Source organism: Cataglyphis hispanica, chromosome 21, assembly GCF_021464435.1.
Source record: "Cataglyphis hispanica isolate Lineage 1 chromosome 21, ULB_Chis1_1.0, whole genome shotgun sequence".
Taxonomy (NCBI): domain Eukaryota; kingdom Metazoa; phylum Arthropoda; class Insecta; order Hymenoptera; family Formicidae; genus Cataglyphis; species Cataglyphis hispanica.
In genome coordinates, this window is record NC_065974.1 from 2023778 (window position 1) to 2042242 (window position 18465).

General features: G+C 34.3%; 1 protein-coding gene across 8 annotated transcripts; it reads left to right on the forward strand.

Moving 5' to 3' along the window:
- The first annotated feature begins 309 nt into the window (after positions 1–309).
- Positions 310–18388, forward strand: LOC126857422 (uncharacterized). Of its 8 annotated transcripts, XM_050606825.1 has the most exons (22): positions 1851–1992; positions 3708–3868; positions 3990–4199; positions 4870–5068; positions 7165–7325; positions 7494–7622; positions 7722–7901; positions 8006–8242; positions 8469–9029; positions 9438–9650; positions 9730–9893; positions 10249–10396; positions 10747–10861; positions 11181–11213; positions 15849–15908; positions 15992–16113; positions 16218–16358; positions 16503–16707; positions 16804–16952; positions 17046–17261; positions 17547–17648; positions 17740–18388. In XM_050606825.1, the coding sequence occupies exons 2-22, from the start codon at positions 3716–3718 to the stop codon at positions 17821–17823; spliced, it is 3582 nt and encodes a 1193-aa protein (XP_050462782.1). In that variant the 5' UTR covers positions 1851–1992; positions 3708–3715; the 3' UTR covers positions 17824–18388. The 8 variants fall into 8 exon arrangements, 3 of the variants coding, with proteins under 3 accessions (XP_050462782.1, XP_050462783.1, XP_050462784.1); XM_050606826.1 differs by lacking the exon at positions 11181–11213; XM_050606827.1 differs by lacking the exon at positions 11181–11213 and having other exon boundaries at positions 8499–9029.
- The last annotated feature ends 77 nt before the right edge of the window (positions 18389–18465 follow it).

Consider the following 18465-nt stretch of genomic DNA (forward strand, 5'->3'; position numbering starts at 1 on the left):
TCCATAAAGTTATGATTATACGCAGATCGATGTTTCAATTTTTTCGCGAATTGTCAAAGATATCCAGAACAATAAATATATTCAATCACACTCCCAAATATTGAATTACCATTATTTGATTATTATTCCCACATAAAGGCACTAAAGCTGCACATACTTTCCAACTATACCTCTCTTGAATAATATAGAACTTGTGGGTGAATAGGACACGTGGAAAACTATACATCGTCAGTCTTGCGAAGTGGTTCATAGCTTTCGAACGCGTTTGTTTCGATTCGAAATAGAAAAACGGTTTAATACGATGAACCAGGAAGATAATATCGATGCAAAAGCGAATCAAATAAAGTATCATTGATCGTCGACGAAAGAATAAACATGGGAATTTTTATTAAATAGTACGACATATTTATCTACGCGACAAAAACGATTTCGATAATATTCTTATTTCTTCATTAAACTCTGTGGAGCTACGCTCAAAAAGGTAATTATCGTACTTCAAAGTCGTACGTAGATTCATTATCTATTTTTGAAACTTTTAAAATAAAATTAATTAAATAATTAATAATTATAAATTTTATTTTAAAGCACTTATTCAATTTAAATGTATAACTAATTTATTATTAGTTTATTAATTCAGTGATTTTAATTTATAAGCTTTATATTATTTTGTTACAATTTTATTGAAAAATTAGTTAAAGAGTGTTTCTTAAGACAATATACAGATACTTATAAACTGTAGCATGATCGATGTGTCATTGCACTGTACTCACTAACATTGAATTAGATCATCATGATGCGAAAGTAAATAAGTAAGAGAAATAATAAAAAAATGAAAAATTAGGAAACATTGCAAGGGCATTAGGGCAGGACAAAACGAATGTCAGTAGATAATCGTTTCTTTAGTCACATAACTACATCGGGGTTAAAACGCTGATGAAGGAGAGATAAGAGTTATCAACTCTTTGTGTCTTGAAAAATTTTCTTTCGGGAAAATATCAATTGACATTATTTTAAATGCTGAAAGAAAGATTTATTCAATTAATAGAGAAAATATATATTTTAATTCGATAAATACGCTGTTATTACTTTGTCACATCAAATATAATTAATTATTATTAAATTAATAAACAATACAAAAATATAATCATTTAGCTGTACGTAATACTGACGCATTTCCATGAAAAAAAAAAAGTATCTCAATTCTCAGAAACATATTTGTACTGTTGACCTTGCCGCAACTTTAATAATGCCAACGTACATGTCATTTGTATAATGAAATCACTTTATCTGATGAGTTTATCACGAATTTAACAAGTTTGCTTGCCTAGCACATTAACATCCTTTTTTTCTAATATCAGTAATTATTAACTTTTTTGTGTCAAACTTTCTTAAAGATTAATTTAGAAAAAATGCAAAAATAAATTAATTTTCGAGAAACAAAAAAAAAGAACCTAACGATCACGATTTGGCATTAGATGACTATTTCATCAAACTCTAATAATTTTCTGGATTACACTTATCTCGAAACTAATTTAACATAAGAATACTATGACATGGTTATGCGGTTGTTGACACAGCCAAGGAGAGATAAACACGCAGCATGTATTGTTTATTCTATTTTATAAGTCGATCGAACACGATGCTATATCCATGAAAGAATAAAATTCTGCCGGAAGAAATTACTCGTGAATATGTCCAAGCTACAAATTCTTGATCGATCTTAATTTCTTATTTATCAATCCGGACATGACTTCTACATAAAGAATCCTCTTTCACGGGGATCGTTCCGGGGAACCGGCTGGCGTCGCGACGCCAAACAACGTCGGCTTCATTCGACGCGCAACGCTTTCTCGTGTCGCACGTGCGTCGCAAAGCCTCTTTCTGTGTGCGTGTATGTGTGTGTGTGTGTGCTGTCATACTCGTAGGCGCGTGCTAAATTTGCACGGACTGATTAATCGACGTAGAAATGATCGTGGGATCAGGGTCCATCAGGTATTTCTCTTTCATTCTTCCACTCACGCGCATTCTTTTTTTTTGATATTTTTTTGTTCAGAAATAAGAGAGATGCCTTCTTTTTTATATGTAGATATCGGAAAGCTTGGACGTTGCTGCAGAATTTAATACGTCATATTTTTCTTTTGTTCAATTTCTACATCTCAAGCTTGAAGCACATATTTACAAAAAAAATAAAAAATTTTTAATTAAAGAAATATATTTTTATTATCGTACTTAAAATTGTGTATATTTTATGTAAAAAATTATTAATATGTATATAATCGCAAAATCATATTCAGATTGCTTTTGCAACATTTGCAATTTGAATTTGAATAATACATATTGTCAACTTCTATTTATCTGTTTATGTATCTGTTTAAACTTAAAAAATAAATGTACGAATATTTCAAGCATATACGATTTTGTCATTCGCTAGTTAACGATCGTACTTTCTTACGCAATTATGTGAAATTATAGTTGAAAATTCACGCAAAAACCTTATAAATTATTTTACGAAATACGAAAAGCTTTATTCATTGTCTTACGAATGCTAACTTTGCCATTCTCTAGAGAAAAAAAAAAATTAATGAAAAGATTATTAATCTACTTTTTATTGATATGAAATTTACAATCATAATATATATTTTTAATAGTAAAATGTAAATAATATATGTATATAATTGTAATGTAATAATACAGAAAAAAATCTTTAAGAGAAAACAATCTTTACTTATAATATTTTTATTATCAAATGCGTCGTATTTATTTGTATGAGAGTAAAAAATCTATATAGACATACATTAAGATGATAATTAAAGTGAAACGTATTTAATTAAAAGATGCTGAGCAATAGATGTTCGTGCATAAATAAAATCACATAAATTATGTTAGGACTATGAATTATGTTACGCCGCATATATTTACATTTTCCTGAATTCGAAGCACGTAATAGACAGAAGCAGGGAATTCACCGATCTGTAAGAGGAAAAGTCAGAGTGTTCCAATAATTGCATTTGCCTCGTTAAAATAAATAACTGGCAAGATTTAACGCGATAGAGACTAATATATACCAATTAAGATCTATGAATTATTGTTAGTCGGCAAACATGATTAGATAGTCGTTTAATTTACAGTACCGTAATAGAACGCGGCGTCTTTTTTATCAATACCGCAACATAATTACTGAAACCACATCAGAATTGATTGATAATATTTATCGCGAATCGTATAATCAAATTTCAATAATCGGGAAACCCTAATTGAAAGTATTTTCGAAACCACATATATTAATACTTTCTAATCGTATATCGGAACATCTCTCTTTGCGGGCTTCCGACAAATATTAAGTTTCGCGTGTCATGAATATCGTTATTACATTTCTGAGCCGACAATCATCCATATAACATTATGGATATGCGATCGAAAATACCATTTGAAAATGCGGTCAGAACATGCGAATCAATAACAAGAAGAAACCGATAGGAATTGTCTATAAAATCTGTCTGTGTTGGCTCCTATAGATTGTAAAATGCATATTGCGAAGTTCCTATGTAATTTCCACTATCAATAGCGAATACAATCATGTTCCGTAAAATGAAATAAATTGCCTGGAAGAAAGATTAGAATATTTTTGCACACAAATCATTTTATTATGATTAATATATCATATATATCCATTAAAAAAATTTTGAAATTATTTTATTTAATTGCAGAGGCCCAAATGAATTCTTCGGTTATAAAAACTTGGTTGCAACGTGGCGAACTTGAGAAACTCGAAAATATCGTGTTGGAGGGTCGAGGCGCGCGTTTATTAAGCGCACATTCACCGGATCTTAGGACTCGTGTCTTCCTGAAGGGACTCCCGAATTATTTGGTAAGGAAATCACAGAGACCATCAAAAATTCTGCCTGTTTGAGAAACTATTTTCAATTTCACAAAGTTCCCTTTAACGAACCACCGGTAGAGATTAATATTCAACACCTGGTTTATTCCAGACGAAAATCTCTCAAGTGCACGATGCCGTTGCGCGCGGCTCGTTAGCTGAAACGCAGAAAATCATATCTGAAGAATCGAAGAAGAAGCTAGCGATCGCCAAGGATTCTTGCGGCACGCCCTTGATACACAAAGCGGTATATTACGATCAACCCGACATTGTCGCCTGGCTCGTAGAAAATTATCCTATTACGCCGCAGCAGAGAGATAAAGTACGTCGATTTTTTTTTAACTCCTTGTTTGCATGCCGAAAAATATACTTATCGCAAAAAATTCAATTGTACACACTCGAATAATTGCAATCCATGCGTCTTAGACATGAGATAGACGTCAAATAATGAAAAGCTTTAATAGTCATTTTACGTAGCAATTAATTGAGTAAACCTTTCTCAATTCCTTCTTTATTTCAAAAGCTCCCTAATCACTTTGTTTCATATACATAGATCTTAACGAGCACGAGTTTCGATTGATGGTTCTTTATAATTCACGATGCTTCGCGCGAGGCCCATTTTCGCGACGGAATCGTGCCGCAAGGCAAACGTTTGTCGACTCTCTCAAAAAGAAGCTCCTGAATAATCGACTAGTTTCCTTCCTAGTTTGCTTCTAGCAACGTTTATTATGACCCCGCATCGCGTGACAGGGGCAATAACGAAGTGTAAACCACCTGCTCTTTCCTCGCAACCGTCAGCTTACATCAGAAAATACACTCGGGACAAGAAGCGCGACTCTGGCCCTGCATATTAGCCCCTAATACTCTTGCTCTTCGCATTCATAGTCGTACATACACATGTCGAAGACATAAATTCTGTAAATTCTAAGTTCAATTGCAAAATTCATTACAAAATCATATTTTACAGATATTTCATTATGTATTGTGTTTAGGAGGGAAAAACAGCTTTACATTATTGCGGCAAGTGTAAAGATCCCGATTCGATCTGGGATCTTCTTATAGAAAGTGGATGCGACGCTAGCATTTGCGACAAGAAAGGAAAGCCGGCCGCTTATTACTTGAAACATCCCACGGAAATTGAATTACCCGAAGTGGAAGTGATGCCGCGAAGAAAAAGCACCGGGAAGGATTGTGAGTACAGATATTTTCATTTTAAAAGATAAAGATGTGAGAAACGTGCAAACACATCTTATTTATAAAAAAAAAAATTAATGACGATTATATTTTTCTTCCTTTCTTTTCTACGTTACATGCGTGATATGCACAATATTTTTCTTTTCTGGAAAAAGATAGAGTATACTTTTTCAAAGTAGCTTGTGCATTGTTAGATTACTTTTCATAATACATCCATTTACATTTAAAAACCTCGCGTAGATAAGTTTAAATATTACGTATTTCGCTCTGATTTTGCCAGTAAGTCATTAAAACAATTTCGAGAAAACATCGGGCAACTTTACGATGAGGCGCTATACATAAGTAGTAATTTCGTCTGTTTCCTATATATTTATCCTATATATTCCTATATATTCCTCGCGGATATAGATTCTTTGCCTTAGATACCTCGCGTATTCATTTCTAATGACCGCGAAAAATCGATAGCATATAAATTCGTAAGGCAAGGCTAACTGCGACGTTCGATACGACACGATCGAAACGGGGAATTACCGCGCGCGCGTCCATCCAGCATGAATTACATAGCGCACCTAAACGCAAAAGAGAAAAGTGTATCATATCGCAAACTATATGCAAAATGTTTTATATACTCATTTTAATACATCATAAATATTGATAGTCAGGAGAATGTGGAATAAATCATAATATTGCAAAAAGATAATTATATGTATGTAAAAAGGAATGAGTCTTTTTTCTCGTTAAACAGTTTCGCGCATGTAAATAGGTCGACTTATCGTCAACGAGGACAAGAAACCGATTTGAAAAAATGATAAGAACTCGTCTTTCACTCTTCGACATGCTAGCTCGAAGATTGTAGCAAAAACAATTTCCAATAAGCATTCCAATCGCCTACTGCTCGTGTACGATTGCATAAGAAACTTGCTAAATTGTTTGTGCTACTGAATAATAGCTAAAATTAGCATTTCACTTTTGTAAAAAAAAAATAGTTTAGTAGATCTTGTAATATATTCTTTCTTTTTATCGCGGAATAAAAAATTGATTTCCTTGCAATTAGAATTACACGCGCATTAAATAATATTTCGGATAAGGCAAAATTATTATTTATCACATTTTTGTATTTTCGTATATTTGCTCGTTCAATCCTTGAAAAAAATCTCGCGTGTTTGTAGCATTCTACGAACGCGATCGTGACCATAATTTATTAGAAACATCACTATATGGCGGGGAAAGAGTTGTAAACAATACTAGCCGCGTATCACAAGTTGTCTTTACCGAGTAACGCGATGTCTATATACATTGTAGACAATTTGCAACTCGGTGTCAGTAATATGACCTCTCTTCTTCGTTCGGCCTCCTAGAAAATTTATCAATATTACGATTGCGCACGCCATTCGGGCGCGCGTTGTCCAAGACGATATAAAATATTAAATGAAACAATGTGCATGCAACATTATTACTAAAGACGGACACACCGATACATACAAATTGAACGCGGTCGAATCTATTTTTAACGATGAAAATCTTTGAATACACACAGCCGGTATAACTGTTCGGATTCTACATATGCATTTACTATGCAGTACCTAGCAAATGTTTTCACATTTATAAATTATGTAAATAATCCTTGACATATACAGAGGGTCTACTCAAATCTTGTAAAAACAATTCCCTGAAAATTTTCTAATCTTTCAAGTACTTTTATTCATAATTCCAGATAAAAAGAATATTTTAGATTTAGATATTTTAGATTTTTTGGTGCAATTATCTAAAATCAGATTTTTCATTTGTATGCGTTTTCTAATGCTTTTCATTCATACAAAAAAAAATCGTAAAACTTAAGTTTTAAATGCTAGATTTGCAAATATACTGATAAAAAATTGAATAACTTTCGTAAGATAAACATTTTTCTTCTAATATTTATATTTATATTTCATAATATTTAACTCTCTGTTGAATCACATTGTCGAGAGATATTTTCAAGCTTTATCAGTTTTATTAACACAACAAAGAATAAATCCCGCGACGCATCAATTTTTTGACATAAAAAAAAAATCATGTTTAAATCATTGTTAATATTTTTTTTTGTATTCAAGCTCTGGATTTTAAGCCTTCCAATATCAGGATATGGATACACAACAAAGACATCGGAAAGTTGCAGCAAATTCTGTGGGAGGGACATGGGTCCAAACTTCGATGCGAAACCAGCAATAATCCTCGGATAAGAAAATTCTTAGAGGCCACACCCTTCATCATGGTATAATATCAGAATCATTCTGACAGAAAAAAAAATCATTTCTCGCTTGTGTGTTCAATTATTTATAAAGCTAATTTTATTTATTTATAAATAGCTTATACGCTATCAATGTATATTATAATAGCTTAAAGAATTATCAAATAAAATTATCGAAATTCTCTTACATAGGCCACAATAAAAGAAATCCATACAGCAGTCGTTAATAATGACTTGGAAGGTTTCAAACAGAAATTGGAAGGTATTTCGCCTATTGTTTTGTGCGGCAAGGACAGCAACGGTTTAAATGTCTTACATAAGGTATAAGAGTTCTTAAGAGAGAGCTGCCCGATAAATCTTTCTTTAACTTATTAAAAAGCAAAGCATGATTCAAATCGCTCTTATTCCTTTCGCCGAAAGGCCGCTGGTTTAGGATATACGGATATTGCGCGTGAAATCCTCGAAAGGTATCCCGAAACGGTAACAGCTCAAGATAACGAAGGAAAGACACCTTTGCATTATGCAGCTGCACTTAAAGACGATGGCGCCATGTACGATCTTCTAACGGAACACGGAGCTGACGAAAGTAAATTAGATAACGTGAGTGCTACATCGTTGTATATCTATAGAAAAAGAAATAATTGCCCAAAATCAAAATATCCTGGCATAATTATATTTGGTGCACTTCTTTGTTGTTAAATTAGAGGCAAAAGGCGCCTGCATTCTACAAGAATCGCCCTTCGGACGTGGATCTGTCAAATTTGTCGATGATACCGGACGCACCTCGCGTCTCCGCTACTTATCCGAAAAATTGGGATTGGAAAATTTTGGAGTTAGGTCAAGCCGCTATGCGAGGAATGAAAAAGGTAGTAAGCAGCAATGACGTTGACAGCGCTTTCGGTAGCGCTGAGTCTACGACGAAGGATGATTCGAATGAGAAGGTATATTTGCTTTTAATTTTTTTTAATTATATATTTACACGCACAATATTCTGCTTGTTTAAGCTTGCCTCTGACAATATTCCTTTGTATGATACATTTTTTATATTGATTAGTAATTATTTAGTGCACTCATCACACGCGTAGCCGGACATAGAAATCCCGGTCAAAATGTAGTATCGCATCCGGAATGAGTAGTCGAACGGTAGAGATTTTTTTTCTTGTTTAGAGAGGGGGGAGTCCCAATTCGCAATTTCAGGTCTACGATATGAAGGATTATATGGGAGATTTGGTGGAACAGATTAAGAGGGCCGATGAGGAGCAACAGGAGGAGGAGGAGGAGGAGGAGGAGGCTGAGACCCCGAATGGAGACGAGGAGGAAGCACAGAAAGAGAATGAGAATGAAACAAATAATGAGGAGGAGGCTGAAACCCCGAATGGAGACGAGGAGGAAGCGGCACAGAAAGAGAATGAGAATGAAACAAATAATGAGGAGGAAGCGGCGAATGAGAATGCGGAGGAAACGAACGAAGAGGAGCAGCAGAATACGGCGGAGGAGGAAACAAAAGAAGATGAGGACAAGACATCCTCAGACGATGACGTGGTAACCGGGGCTGTCGCGGAACCGACGAAAGACGAGGAGGACGGGCCCGAGGCTGCCGTTAATGAGGACGCGGTCGACGAGGAATCCCCGAAGATCGAAGAAATCGCCGCCGGCGAAGAAACTGCCGTTGAGAATGAAGATAGAAATGAGCCCAGCACCGGCGATTCTGGCGTTGACGAAGAGCAGGTATTGTCTTATTCATTTTGTCATGGTCACCGCACTGTTACTTGTATAATACAAAGAAAAAGCCGGGATTTCTCCATCTATGTCCGCTTGGAATTTTTATGTATTAATCGTGTATAATTTTTTAAACTACATTCAATAATAATAATATACATATTCTTTAAATTAAAAAAATATATATACATTTTTTTAATAAAATAGAAAAAATATTTGATAGTTGCTTAGACAGAAATCAATTCTCATTATCAACAGATATTTTTTTTACGGACACTCTGTATATATACGTACGTAGACGCGGCAAGAGACAGACAATCGATTCGCATGTAAAATTCCCACATACGATTAATATCTCCTATCGATCGTCTACGAGCCACCTAGTCGCGCGCATGATTGTGTACCTAAATATGACAGCAGGTTATTGTTGGTGAACACGAGGAACCTGCCGAAGTAGAGTTGAAGGAAGGTAGCATGGCCCATGATCTGGAAGTGGAGAATCTACTGGAGAACGGCAACATGGAACAATTAGCAGCTCTGGTCCTCAATGGCGAAGGCCGACGATTGCTTGGACGGCAGTCCGGAAATCCGGAACTCCAGGCATTCATCGACAATGTTCCAGCTTACATGGTACGTTATTCTTATAATAATTCAGAAAAAAAAATATATATATATATATAACGTAAAACATATCGTTCCTTAATATTAGGGAAAAATTCATGCCGTACACATGGCAGCGCGAGAGGGAAATCTTCGTGATCTGCAAAACGCCCTGGATCGGCGTAAATTCGCGGTGGCACGAGACGAATCGTCACCCCACGGTGCAACGCCATTGCACGTTGCAGTTGTATTTGGCAATACTGCTATCATTAGGTACTTGACATATATTTATACGTATACTTTTATATACACATACATACAACATGTACTCTTACATATTTTGACATATATAAGAATTGACATCTTCTATTCGCGCTGCGTTTTGCGCGAATTTTTTCTCACTATCTTACGATTCCTTGAATCAACCATTTCGTCGATTCAATAAACAGACATGAGTGGGATAATAATAAACCGATCGCATAATTATTACAAACCGATCGCCGTCGATATCAGTTCATGATTCATCCCAATCATGCCACGATAGCCTCTCATTATGAATGACAAGCTATAAATTCTGCACTCCCTCAACCCACGTCACATTAGATTTAATATTTTATACCTGATTCAGGTACCTGGCAGGAAGGTTTCCAGAAACCGCCAACGCAATCGATCTCGACGGACGTACTCCGTTGCATTACGCCGCAACCCTTGCCGATAACGGCCATTACTACAACCTCTTGCTGCATCTGGGCGCCAACCCTTTAATACAAGACAATGTGAGTTCTTATTATTAGACGATCTTTATTATTATCGATTATTATTATCATAATTTGGCGTACAATTTTGATTAAATAATTAAATTTTACAATGAGAAAATTCTTCGAATTTGAATTAAAAATTAGAATTATTTTTTATTCTAAGAAAGAATTATTTAAATTATTAAATTCTAATTATTTTTATAATAAAAAAATTATTAGAATTATTAGATTCTAATAAATTTAATAATAAAAGAATGATTTGATTTAAATAAAAAGCAGACAATTATTTAATTCTAATAAATACTCATAAAATGTTCACACAAATCTAATATTGCAAGCGAAATAAAACATTATCTTTTATCGTGTAGTTCGGACAAAAAGCGGATTATTACAAACAAAATCAAAGCGATCTATCACACAAACAGCTTCTTCGCGATTTCGGGGCTAGCGAGAAGCTCGCCGACGAGATGTTGACAGATAAAGGTATTTGTTTATTCGAGGTATTTCAGTAGAGAGCACTAGTTGGTAATAGTTGAAAAAATAGTCGCGCGCGGCAAAGCATCCGGGCACTTTTCCTCGCGATGTCATCCTTCGTGTATTGTGATTGAGAATCATTCCGATTCGGAATCTTCGTAAACATCTCCGACATGGTCGCACTTGGCACGAGAATACGTTATATGTATCGCGATTTCGTGAAGTATCCATTGATTGTTTTTCCTCCGCACACGAAACTTTAATTTAATGTTAATTCTTCGATTGTCTTAATAATTTCGTTCATGATCGATTTATACTTTTCTTTTAGACAAGCGCAATCAAGTCATCTCTGAAATACCGCGTAAGAATCCTAATCAAAATACTTGTTGAGCACACAAGTGTTTCCTCCTTTTACTGACCTTTTGATTTTGTGGAATGATTTGACTTGCTTCGTTCGATTATTTTTAATAGCACGTAATCAATTCGACACTTGACATTTCAGCGTGTTGATCGAGCTAAGGTGTAGTGATATTAATTCACTAAATCTAATATTCATTTATCGATCCAATTTTTATATTTAATTTTTTATATTTAAATGCTACATATATATAATTAAAGTACTTATTGGTAAAAAGTTTTATGATTTCGTGATAAAACGTCGATTATAAATCAGCTTTAAATCACCTTACAATTGCATCGCATAATCTCATAAACTTTTTGAGATTAAAATATTTATTCTTCACAAAACTAAATATTTTTCGGCATTAAATATCCGCCAAAGGATTATTATATTAAATTATAAAATATAATATATTAAGATGGATCAAATAATGTTCCCTATATTATTACGATTTTAATTTATCGCTTATATACAAATTAGATTTATTGTGATTAAAATAGAAACTAATACTTACTTTTTAATATAGTTTCTCTTCGAAAAAAATTGATAATTAAATTCGTGCTAAGATGGGACAAGTGCATTAATTTTTTTGAATATTAAATAGTTTCTATTTCAATATAAATCTAATTTGTGCATAAGTTGTAAATAAAAATTATAATAAAACAGAGATCCTTATTTTTTGATCCACCCTAGTATAAAGCAGTTTTATAGCTGATATCATCTTTTAAACGGAATGTTTAATCTAAAACTCAATTTCGACTCTTCGATAATCATCACTAACATTAAACCGTGAGATTTGCTTACTCGCTCTTTCGTGTCAATTAATATCTCTTATCATCGTGATGGCTGTTAATCCGGCTGTTCTTTCAATCACCGCTGCTGTCGATTCTGCCGAGATCTACAGTTCCCGAAGGTGATATCTACTCAGCCCGACGTGATGTGAGCGAGCCCGAGATCCTGACCACCCTGGAGCGATGCTTCCGATTGTTGGCGGGCAATCGGCGATCGTCGATACCAAAGACACCATCGAACGCCGGTACACTAGTCGCTCGTTGCTTGAAACAGCCCGTATTCGATTTGATCAAACACCGTGTGACTCGCATGGACCACAATCTTTTTGACGTGATCTGGCCCGCTCTGAAAAGGTACGGTACCGTCACGGGTAACGGTAGCAAGACGAGCAGCGCCCGCTCGAGTCTCAGCAACTCCACGGACGAGGATCAGGGTTACGGCGTAGTGGCGCCCGATTTCGAGAGCTACGTCGTCTTCACGGAATTCTTCGATCCCTTCATCCGGGAGTTGCACTGCGTCACAGCGAGCGGCGAATTACTCGATCATCCATTGCCGCATTTTTTTCACGTTGGGAACGAGGAGGGCGAGGAGATGCTGCCGGATGAAACGATCGTCACCGCGATTGCGCAATACGATCTAGATCCCACCTGTAAATTTATCCAAGCCGGTGTTTTAGAGTGCACCCGAAACCTGGCCAACTATAGTCTGCCATTGACACTAACAGTCAATCAACTGGAGGAGGTCGAGAGGGAGATCACTACTGAGCTGATGAGCCCGGAGATCACCGATCTGATGGCGGAGGGCAGTAGCGAGGACGAGGCCGGTACATATTTTACTCTCAACGAGATCCTCGATCAGCCTAGCCGAATACGAGCACAATTGGCAGCGGCCGGTCTATTGTTACCGATCACGGAGTACGACCTAAACGACGACCGACGTCTTCATGGCAAGCATTGGCCCTACGGACGTGGCGTATACGTTACAACAGCCGGTGATCTCGCCGCGTGGGTGAACGTCCAGGATCATCTGAGGATCGTTTGTCGCACAAGCGAGAATCGGCCTGGCTTGGTAGGCCGCGCTTACGTCAGAGTAGCTAAACTAATGATGATATTCGACCGGAGACTTAAATTCAAGCGAGATCAGAAGCTTGGTTTCTTGACCGCGCGCCCGCACGCTCTCGGCAACACTCTTAGATTCTGCTTGATCGTCCGGCTTCCGGAACTCTCAAAGACGCCAGACAATCTGCGGCACCTGTGCGTAGTGCGCGGTCTAAGCGTACGCGATACTATAAAGAGAGATATGGTGAGGATCAGCAATCAACAATCGCTCTCAATCACCGAGCTGCAGACCCTCCAAGACTTCTCCAGAGCGGTGCACAATATCATCACGCTGGAAAAGGACTTGTCGTTGAATAACTCGATGAAGCTCGCCAACCTCATTACTGGCATATTCCGCAAGCGAGCAAACGCGTCTAGAAATCTCAAGGCATAAACAAATTAATAACATTAACGATTACGAAAGACAATAAAACATTAGATTCTAAATTCTTGAAGACGATATTAGCCATCTTCTTTCCACACTTTACAAACGAAAACTCGAGAAGAAAATAATATAAAATAATAAAAAAATAAAATAAAAAGAAATAAGAGAATAAAATGAGAATTATATAAAAAATGATGATTGCGCACTTTATGTGTGCGTGAAATACGGAATGTATTTTAAATGACTCAAAAAATCATCGATCTATTTTGGAAAATTTTATATGGAAGAACTTTATTCGGAGAAATATTTAAAGGAAGCAAAATAATTAATTCACCATTTACCGAAGATTTTTATTTTACACAACAACTTGAATTCAAATACTCGTATTTAACACAACAATGATTTCTCTTGTCGATTGTCTTCAAGAACCTCATCCTCCTACGTTCTATCTTTTCTCTTAAGTCTTTCTATAAGTAACATTTACGCTTATTCATGGAAATTTTCTGTGATAATTATCAGCCAACATTTGACAGTCAATTACTCTTCATAGACTGAACTTTTTAGATAACTTAGGCTATAATGAGCGAGAGGGAGAGAGAGAAAGAGAAAGAGAGAAGTGCGTTGGAAAGATATGTGAATGTTATTTTGTTTTCTCTCGTGCATACCCAGCATCTCTCTTATGAAATTACATTAAATCATAATTGTAGTCGCTCTATTAACCGGATTAATCGGCGACGAGAATAAAGGATTGCTGATTAGGTTAGTAAACGATCAGCATTATTGATATGTACACGGACATCATTGTCGCACAAAGTCTCACAATTGTGCATTGTAAATCTTTGTTCGAAATAATTCGGCAAATTTTTTAAAATTATATTTGTATGATGTAATATTATATATCTATATTTTTATTAAAAAAAAAACGATTTTACATGAATTGCCCTCGAGGTAAAATATAACTAAAGTGTAAATAAATAAAGTGTTATCTGTAAATAGACACACATACATACATACAAAGGACTTAAAAATTCGTAAGCATATTTTACAAAATAGTAAAAATTATAAAATATATTTTGTTTTTATATTTATGTACATACATACATACATATATATATATATATATATATATATATATATATATATATATATATATGTCTAAGCATGTAAGGCGCGTTATTTTCATGTAAAATCAAAGACATCGAAATTTTTCGATACGATGGCACAACAAGCTTAAAAAAATGTCAAAGTCTTTTCAAAAGCTTTCTTTATATGTAATGCACGAGTCAATGTTCACACAAAACAAAAATGACAAAGCACATGTCTTTCCAATGTTATTATTCATTCTAAAATAAACTCGTTTATCTATCTTTTACTCTTATTCATTGCATTTTATTGCAGGCTCACATTGCAATCTGAACTTGTTAAAACTCAAAAAATAAACCAATAGGCGTCTAAGTGTCATATTTTATTTTTAATATATATGTATAAATAAATCTGTGTATATATGTACTCTATATTGTTTTATAAATATTATATTCTGCTGGGAATAATATATTATAATATAATAATATATAATAATAAGAGAGTAATCACATACACGAAATATAAAAGTTGAACTCCACTATAAAAGATTATTCTCATCGATATATATATATATATATATATATATATATATATATATATATATATAAAGAATTTTGACATTTAAACGTCTTTTGATTGACAATCGTCTGTAATTACTTGTCATGTTTACATAAACAAACACCAATGCACTTTTTTCAGATAGATTAACCGTGTTTGTTACTCAGTTATGTTTGTCTTTGCTTATTTATTTGAAACTTGTATATATGACAAGCGAAACTGAATTACGTGTTCTGTCACGTTTTGCCGAGTGATTATGCCGCACAAGCGTTTCATAAGGCACTTTTTACAAGACCGAAAAGCATTATTGCATCAAATAATTTTTAATCATAAGATAGTTAAAATAAAAAAAAAGAACACATATATAAAGAACATATATATATATATATATATATATATATATATATATATATATAATTACATAAACTTTACTTAAGTAAAAGATTTTATTAAAATTTATTTAAAAATCCTGTATTGTCTGCATAAAGTTGCAATAATTATTTTCAGCAACTAATAGTTTGTTAACATTGAAAATAACATGCATGCTATAAATTAATATAAAATTTTATTTTGTGACTATTTATATCATTAATTGAAACGTTTAATTTTCAAGATAAAATTAACATGCGCAATAATGCTTTCGCAATTGATGTGCAACAATCTAATGGATTTATTTTACAGACGATAATGAAGCCGAAATACCGATATTTCGGACGGAAGAAGGCCGTTATTTAGCATCATGTAAGTATCTCACATGCATGGCAAAGTTTTATATTTTTCATATCATTATAGAATCCATTCTAACAAAATCTTCTATTCTCCAGCATTGGGTGATCCCTTAATTAAAGGATTAACGGAAGTTGCTAACGCGCGTCCAAAGGATCCGGTCACATATCTCGCGACATACTTGTATAATTTCGCCAGCAAGAACAAAGCTAACGAACAGGTATTTATCTAATTGAAATAGACGAATTTAACATTACAGAATAGCATAATGAAAAGTTTCGCATTATTATTATTATTATTTTTTTTTTTTCACTCTGATTTCAGGAATCTGATGTCCTCATTATACCTGACCGTGAAGAAGAAAATTTGGAAAATATCGAGAATGAACATTTCGATGAAGACGCCGGTTATCCCCAAAGTCCAGCTTCAGACATACCTGAATCCACGTTCAGCAATCCTAATAGAGTATGTAAATGAAAATATACATTTCAATGCTTTTATAAAAGAATATTTTTTTGGCAGAAAAAGTATGATTTATTTTCTGCTGATCCATCGCAGCAAATATAATTATCTCGTATCGGAAATAAAAATAAAAATAATTTTTCTCAGGACGAACATGGACAAAGCATGATCCACTTCGCGGCAATTCGTTCCTATTCAAAGGATGGTCTGTATCACTTGCTACTGGAAACGCAGGTTAACGTTGGTTTCAGGGACGAACTATATCGGACAGCGAGAGATGTTGCCGAACAGGCAAATATTCGAGAGAACGTTGAAGAGATTGATCGCTATGTTGTTTATCTAGCGGCGAGAGGTAAGAAAGAAGACAAAATATAACGATCAGCTATATCTTCATGTAGATGTAGAAAATGATAAAAGTGAGAGAATCGTACGATATTCGAATTCGCAGGAGAAACTGAAAAGCTGGTCGAACTTTTGCTGGAGGGTTACGATCATATCTTGGACGCCGAGGATGAAGAAGTGAACATCATCGATGCTGCTGCGCAAAGAGAACACGAAGCCACTGTGCAGTTTCTACAATCAATCCCTAATTATGTGGTAAGATAGCGCAAAAAATCTATGAGATAACAAATTTATTATTTACGTCTTTTTTCTAATTACGGCTTAACAGAATTGTTTGATATTCGATAGAATCAACGTGAGGAAGTACACGCTGCAATTCGGAGCAATGATATAGATCGTGTGAAGGAACTTTTGAACAAGAACAACGGGGGTGGAAAATTATTGGCTGTAGGAAAGAATTCGCTCGGTCGATGCGCACTCCACATCGCTGTGCTTTGGGAAAATGAAGAGCTTGTTAAATTTATTGCGAGAACGTATCCGGAAACATTACGCATCGGCGATAATGTACGAATCGTTTAAAGGGGATATGTATAAAAATTAGGATGATAAAATAAAATTGGTTCAATTCTGTGAATTCCGGCAAGCTTAAAAAATAAATAACAAAATGATATAAATCTTTCAATCAAAAAATATGGATAAAAAAAAATAAATAAGAAAATGATACAAATCTTTCAATCGAAAAATATGGATTAGTATTTAATTAAAATTGATTGTTCAGAATAATTTAAGATTAAAAGAAAGAAAAAATGCGCTGTACTTTTGTAATGCATAAAAAATATCTTTTTTCAGTTGGAAAGAACAGCTCTTCATTACGCAATGGGAGTACCGTCCGTGGAAGTCTTGAGTAATATATTGATTACGGCGGGCGCGAAACGCATTGTCAAAGATTTGGTAAATCATTTTTATCGAATAACAAATGTTCTTTTTCTCTCTATACACACATACATATATACATGATAAAGCTAACTTTCTTAATTTTTAGAAATCTCGACAACCCTCGTATTATTTTATGAACAAATCTGATATCGAACGACTTCAAGAAGAGGAAAAATCCATGATCATGTAAATCGTACGATGTTGAACACCTGCATCGATTTCGCAATTATATGATTATACTTTAATATATTCATGCATTCCATTATGAATATTGAAATGTATGTTGAGAAGAGCCGACGAGAGACAAGATAAATATAGACTGCGGCAATTTGCAAAAGGATCCGAGATCTGATTCTCTACGCTGCGTATATTTTTATTTATATCAACAATATCATTGTGTCCATTGTTTTTCATGTCAATTATAAAAAAAATAAATATATCTCAAAAAATCTTTTTTAAGCCCTTTCTCTATATGTTCTTTTAGAATAAATATTTAACATTTTAAGTTTTATTTGTGTATATACATGAAGAATATTTTACGAAAAAATTTTGTTATCAGAGGATCCTTATTAATTCTCGTCGGCTATTTAGAAAAGTATTTTCGCATGATATATATCATTGAAAGTATATCGATTCATTGTAACTATGTCAAATGTTGAAACAATTTAGTGCCTTATAAATAAATGTAACGAGACTGCAATGTATATAATATCATCATTTCGCCAAACTATTCCAGTAGATGCATTCAGGTGTGTGTTAACTTTGTGTAAAAAAATATAGAAAAGTAACCTTAGTAGTGAAAATAATTTTACAACGATTTAAAGGATTAAGA

Excerpts from the sequence above, each read along its gene's own strand:
- LOC126857422 (XM_050606825.1), top strand. The coding sequence starts at position 3,716 with ATGAATTCTTCGGTTATAAAAACTTGGTTGCAACGTGGCGAACTTGAG. Across the intron at positions 3,869-3,989 it reads AGGGACTCCCGAATTATTTG|ACGAAAATCTCTCAAGTGCA; the intron begins GTAAGGAAATCA and ends GGTTTATTCCAG. Across the intron at positions 17,649-17,739 it reads AACGCATTGTCAAAGATTTG|AAATCTCGACAACCCTCGTA; the intron begins GTAAATCATTTT and ends CTTAATTTTTAG.